This window comes from Cannabis sativa, chromosome 2, assembly GCF_029168945.1.
Source record: "Cannabis sativa cultivar Pink pepper isolate KNU-18-1 chromosome 2, ASM2916894v1, whole genome shotgun sequence".
Taxonomy (NCBI): Eukaryota; Viridiplantae; Streptophyta; class Magnoliopsida; order Rosales; family Cannabaceae; genus Cannabis; species Cannabis sativa.
Window position 1 is genome coordinate 37,240,739 of NC_083602.1, and position 6,642 is coordinate 37,247,380.

Consider the following 6,642-nt stretch of genomic DNA (forward strand, 5'->3'; position numbering starts at 1 on the left):
CTTTTGCACCATTTTCCTGGGGATTCTCTGCCTGACATCTCTTTGCCTGAGTTTCATCGAGCTTCGTTTGGTGCATCATCTGACACGTCTGGAAGTAATGCACACATGCAGGGGGAGCCTTCAGCATTTGATCCTGTCACCAGTTCAGCCCCACCTGATCTGAATCCTCCAGCTGACTCTGCAATACCCTTGGTGTCGACTGGGCCACCTTCCCAGGGGGAGTCTGGCACAGAACAGGATCCCACAACTCGTATTGAATGAAGGGGGAGATATTTGTATTTTGTTTTGTTTTGTGGTAACTTTGTTTACACTACTACAATGTTAGCCATTAGAGGCAGTTTTTTCACCCCCATTTATAAAAAGGGAAGCTAAAGGGTGTGAAAATACCCGCTATGTTCGAAATTGACATTTAGAGGTGGTTTTTTGATAAAAACCGTAGGTATAAAATTGCATTATACCATTTAGAGGCGGTTGGAAATTAAATATTTTTTTTTTCTGAACGACCCTATGGCGTCGGTTCCTTCATAAGAACCGACGGCATATGGTACACGGTTTGCTGACACGTGTACCCTATGTCGTCGGTTCCTATGAAGGAACCGACGCCATAGGGTTGACCTTTGTATATACCCTATGGCTTCATCTTCCTCCTTCACTTCACTCAAAACCCAGCAAAAACCAGAGAGAAAACACCCAGCAAAAACCCTCGCTGACCCACCTTCTCCCCACCCTATCTCCCCCATTTCTCAACCATTTGAGCCCATTTTTTTTTTGAAATCCTCCATTTTCGATACTTAATAACATACACCTAAAAAGTTTTAATTTTTTACCCTCTTTAAGTGTCATCCGAACCCAAATAGTAAAGTTTGGGTTTGAAATCCGGCCACCCATTTTTCTTGAGAAATCCTTGAATCTCAACCTCGTTTAAGGTATAAATATTGCTTCTATTCTTTTTGTATTATGTATATTGTTTTATTTTTGTTTTTGTAAATTATTATTTGAGTTTTTTTATTTTATTAGTAATATTATTGTGTTTTATGTGTATAGTGCCGGGATTTTTTACGGTGGTCGTCGGATTGCGGTTATTAGGTAATAATTTATACCTCAATGTATAGTATATATATGTATTTGTATATTTTATTGAATATTTGTATATAATGTGTGTATATATTGTGTGTATATAGTGTGTGTATATTTTTTTATGGAAATAAATTTTGTAATTGTATTTTATATATTTTTTGTAATATATATTTATTGTGAATAAAATGACATTGGAGGGATTTCATTAGTTTAGAAATAAAAATTTTAAAATTGAATTAGTGTGTGATATAATTTTATTTTTTTGAGATAATAGTGTGAGATATAATTGATTATATATATGTATGTATAATTTATTAACTAAGTAACTTGTTACAATTTTTTATAACTAGTTATAAGTAATGAAATAATTAATTTTGTAATTTCGTTGTATTTCTTTATATTGTAGGGGTTCGACATAATTTTGTGTGTAGCGTATTTGGGCTTGCAATTATAGGTATATACTTTAACTAACTTTTTCTTATTATATAATTAATTATCAATGCATGTTAGTCGAGTTTGAATATCTTAAATATTCATCCATAGTGAAGTAGGTTCTGCGAATACATGTACTGCGGTCGGATGGGTGGATAAATTTTGTATTGTTTATCTGTTTTGTTTGTTATTTTAGGCACTTGTAAAATTTTTGGGAACGTCCAATTACAGCCGTTATGCTGCCAAAATTTTGGTAGAATTAGGATAAATCTTACTAAAACCATTCATAATATTTACATAACACAAATAACTAGTTAATTATAACATAGTGATAAGAAGTTAGGTCACATAAAAAATAATAATATTCACATTTATGTAAACTTTTTAATTTTACCAAGAGTAGAATCAACTAAACAACCTAATAACATGAACTAATCTAAAACGAAAATTTGAGTAATTTAAATTAATATGAATAAATTGTGAGAAACTTAGTTAGTCACATTGTGTAATTAGTAACTAGCTATAATTAGTTACTAAATACATTAACAAAATAAACATATAAAATCCTTCTTTTTTTATTTTTTTTTCTTTCATTTGAGAGGTTCAATGTGGATTTTTATTTTTCAAAGAAAATAAAGAGCAAAAGTTAATTAAAAGGGGAAAATATTAGTTAATACCCTTATTGCTTTACCAAAAACTTTTCCCCTCAACTTTTTTTATTAAAAATATTTAATATTTTACCAACATTCTAATCAACAAAACAACCTAATAATATGAACTAATCTAAAACGAGAATTTGAGTAATTTATAAATTAATATGAATAAATTGTGAGAAACTTAGTTAGTTACATTGTGTAATTAGTAACTAGCTATAATTAGTTACTAAATACTGATTTTTTTTGGATAGGATTTTTGTTATGGATAAATCATGGATGCGTGAGGAGAGAGACACACTGCGATTTCAAGTAGGGTTCGATGCATTTTTAGAGTTTGCCTTAAAGAATTCTAAAAATCACGATCGTATTCATTGTCCGTGTGTAGATTGTTGTAATGTATCTAAAGGGAATATTACAATGATTAAGGACCATGTGTATTTACGAGGTTTCAATAGAAGTTATACTAATTGGTATTACCATGGCGAACATTTACCTAATGATCCATATCCATTAGGAAAGCGGGGTAAGGATGATATCGAGGGTAATGATTTCGATGACTATCCATTGGACTTGCTTAACGAAGCACAGGAGGAATTTCTTAATGATCCTGAGAAATTCGATAATTTTCTTAGTGATGCTGATAAACCTCTGTTCGATGGTTGTAAAAAATTAAGATTACCAACAATGGTAAAGTTTTACAACATAAAAGCAGAAAATGGAGTGAGCGATAAATGTTTTACTCAATTTTTAGCTGCTTTTAAAGATATCTTACCATTTGCCAACTGCTTCCCGGAATCTACTTATGAAGTGAAAAAAACGTTAAATTCTATAGGATTGAAGTATGAAAAAATTCATGCATGTCCGAACGATTGCATTTTATATCGTAAGGAATATGCAGACATGAATTATTGCCCGACTTGCGGTTTATCCCCCCATAAAGTAAACAAGAGTAAGGAGAATAGGAAACTTATCCCCCAAAAAGTGATGTGGTACATGCCTTTGATTCCGCGACTGAAACGATTATATCGTAGTGCAGAACATTCTGAAAATTTGATTTGGCGTGAGACCAAGAGAGTGAAAGATGGAAAACTCACTTGCAAATATGAAAGTACCCGATGGTTACTCGTCTAACATCAAAAACTTGGTGAATGAGACTGAATTGAAACTAATGGGTCTGAAATCACATGATTGTCATGCGTAAATGCAACATCTACTTCCAATTGCCATTAGATCAGTCTTGCCAAAAAATGTTCGAGAGTGTTTGACACATGTTTGCATTTTCTTTAATAGGTTGTGCGGGAAGGAATTAGAATTGGATAAGTTAGATGCATTACATGAACATGTAGTCGAAACATTGTGCAACCTAGAAAAGTTTTTTCCGCCATCTTTTTTCGACATCATGATCCATTTAATGGTTCATCTAGTGAGAGAAGCAAGGCTCTGTGGGCCGGTGTGGGCGAGATGGATGTATCCATTTGAAAGAAATATGAAGGTACTTAAAAGTTATGTGCGTAACCACTATCGGCCAGAAGCATGTATGGTTGAGTGCTACATATCTGAAGAGGCTGTGGAATTTTGTTCAGAGTACATGGCTGGAGTTGAGGCAATAAGAATTAGCAAACCAAGAATTGACCCAGATGATGTTGATAGAGGATTAAGGGGGAAAGGGACAATGGTGACAGTGTCCAAGCTTGAACTAGATCAAGCTCAATTAGTCGTGATGAACAATAACGCAGAGGTTTAACCATATATAACGTAACTACCTTTTTTTTTATTAACATTACTTAAGTCACGATGAACAATAACTTGATTTACCTTACTTGTTTTACAGTGACCATATGGAGCTGTTACAATCAATGGTTCCAAGAAATCAAAAAAATAAACAAAAATGGGTTGCAGACCAACATCGTCAAACTTTCATTGGGTGGTTAAGGAATACCATTATATCAAAGTTGAACGAACCGAATCATGCAGTATCTGATGTGTTGAGTCGTATTGCCCTTGGACAAACTTTTGGGGTTGCAAAGCATGAAGCGTACATTGTAAGGGGTAAACGTTTTCATACAAAGTCAAGAGATGATGCTCGAGAGGTTCAAAATAGTCGTATACGTATCGTCGCAGAAACTATGCACTTTGCAAGTGCAAAAGATAGAAACCTTGTTTTAGGTACTATGACGTATTACGGGGTCATTGAAGAAATATGGGAGCTCAATTATTTTGCGTTTCGAATTCCACTTTTTAAATGTTCTTGGGTTGACAACAACGTTGGAGTAAAAACTGACGAGCTTGGTTTTACTTTGGTTGATTTAAGTAAGAGAGGAAGCAAGAATGATCCATTCATCATGGCTAGCCAAGCAGCTCAAGTTTTTTACATTTCTGATCCGGCTAATGATAAATGGTCTATTGTTTTATCGACACCAGAGAGGAGGTTCTTAGAGATTGAAGAGGATGAGGAGAATGCTGACTTATGTTACGATGACTTCATTGTTGGACAACCAATTCATGAGCAACTTATGGGAATTGATCGTAACATTGAGGAAGACGACGCTGAATACATTAGAAACGATATCAATGAGGGAATATGGGTCAATTGTGATTCAGGCAAATATAAACAAAAAAAGAAAAGAAAACGTGTCTAATTGGTAACTTGATATATAGCTTACTTTATATTGTGGTTGTGAATGCTCCTGAATACTTAACAATTTGTTTATGCTTTTAATATTTCATATACACTACTTGTTATATATATAGCTAACTTTAAAGTTTGTTTGTTAATGGTGTAGACATGGCGAACTCGGAATCAGGATCTGATTCGGGCGCAGAAAATGAGTGTCCAACCACAATACCTACACGAGGGCCGACGCAAATGAATGAAATATCCAAACTAATGGATCAGGGCAAAAGAGTGGCCCTCGAGGTTAATGACAAAGGACAATACTGTGGAAAAAGCTATGCGAAGCTCGTATCCACTCTAGGAGTCAGATGTCGGCAGACGATAGGGTTGGCCTATAAAAACTGGAAAGACGTCAACCCGACTCTGAAAAATAAAGTTTGGAAAGACATACAGGTAAGCTGTTATTTGTTAGAATTATGATTTGTTTTTCTATTACTTCAAATGTTGACTCTAACCGTGTTTGTTTTCCTTCAAAATAGACGGGGTTCATTGTGCCGGACTCCTTCAAACATTATTGTCTCATCCTAGCTGGGAAGTTAATGAAAGACTTCAAGAATAGGATGACAAAAGACATCATAATGCCCGCTTTGACGCTGCTGATGACAAGAGAATGATCTGGGACGACTGGCACAAGTCCCTGAAAAGCACCCCGAGATCGACGCTGCTGATTGGTGTAAATTTGTTGAAAGTCGACTAACTCCTAAATTTCTGGTACGCTAATTATATTAACACTAAGATAAACTCTTAAATACAAGTACATGTATCTAATGTATTTTTTTGGAATTGTAGGAATTGAGTAAGGTGCAACGTGAACGTTCCTCAAAAATTCAATCCAGACATCGAAGTGGTCGGAGTGGAATGGTGAACGTACGGGAAGCTGTGGTAAGTAATGCTTAAAATTTAATGTGCTATAATGTGCTATACAATTTAATTGGTACTCATTTCATTGTTATAACGTTATGTAGAAAAAGGATCTCGAAGTTACAGATCCCCCCCGCCACCGTGTTTGGATTAAATCTCGCACCAAGAGTAGAAAACTTGTCACTGATTACGACAAGGAAATTGCAGAGAAGATAGTAAGTATATATTAATCCTTAATTGAGTTCTACACATGAGTTAGTGTATATAATTCATATACTAATTGCTTGAATATATATACGTGCATTAGGCTCAATTAGAGGAGAAGCTTAGTCAGGGACAAATTCAGGTCCAGGGCCAAAACGATATCCTGACGCAGGCGCTCGGGACACCAGAGCATCCTGGACGTGTCAGGGCTGCTGGGTATGCTATTACTTGAAATGTTATTTATTTAGTTACACAAATAAAATCTTTGCTAATTTGCATTTTATGATTTGTAGGTTCCTGACCAGGGCATCTCAACTGCTCGGCAGGAAGAAAAGGGAAATGTCTGATGTTGTGGCTCGACAAGCGAAAGAGATTGAAAAATTAAAAGCCGAAGTCCAATCCCTTAAGCAGCAGAGAAACGCTGCCGAACAAGAGGGAGAAGGAGAGGTGGCTGGTGAGGCGTATGTTCCACAACCATACGCTCCTCAGGATGAGGTACAACCACAAACTTATGCTGAGGAGTTTATTTCCCTCAACGACCAAGTTATCCTGTACAATTTCGATGACCATGCGGCCCTTAATCAGCAAGTACATCTCTGCTCTGACAACATCGACAACATTGTGGCCCGAGGGTATTTGTACGAGCATGTTGGTATAATACAAGTTCACTGCCAGAACTACGATGATTCACATGCCCGGATTATGGTTTCGGAAATCCTGCAAGAGGACGCTGAAATC

At 35.6% G+C, this 6,642-nt stretch overlaps 1 protein-coding gene across 2 annotated transcripts; it reads left to right on the top strand.

The window, feature by feature from the left end:
- The first annotated feature begins 710 nt into the window (after positions 1 to 710).
- Positions 711 to 5,387, top strand: LOC133034947 (uncharacterized). Of its 2 annotated transcripts, XR_009686248.1 has the most exons (4): positions 711 to 926; positions 1,045 to 1,086; positions 1,484 to 1,531; positions 4,949 to 5,387. XR_009686248.1 is itself a non-coding variant. In XM_061110508.1 (3 exons), the coding sequence occupies exons 1-3, from the start codon at positions 1,035 to 1,037 to the stop codon at positions 5,257 to 5,259; spliced, it is 411 nt and encodes a 136-aa protein (XP_060966491.1). In that variant the 5' UTR covers positions 935 to 1,034; the 3' UTR covers positions 5,260 to 5,387. The 2 variants fall into 2 exon arrangements, 1 of the variants encoding a protein (XP_060966491.1); XM_061110508.1 differs by lacking the exon at positions 711 to 926 and having other exon boundaries at positions 935 to 1,086.
- Positions 5,388 to 6,642: the final 1,255 nt, after the last annotated feature.

Bases quoted from the DNA above. Each gene is read 5' to 3' on its own strand.
- LOC133034947 (XM_061110508.1), top strand. From the start codon at position 1,035: ATGTGTATAGTGCCGGGATTTTTTACGGTGGTCGTCGGATTGCGGTTA. The intron at 1,087-1,483 runs GTAATAATTTAT...TTTATATTGTAG, and splicing joins CGTCGGATTGCGGTTATTAG to GGGTTCGACATAATTTTGTG. The intron at 1,532-4,948 runs GTATATACTTTA...TTAATGGTGTAG, and splicing joins ATTTGGGCTTGCAATTATAG to ACATGGCGAACTCGGAATCA.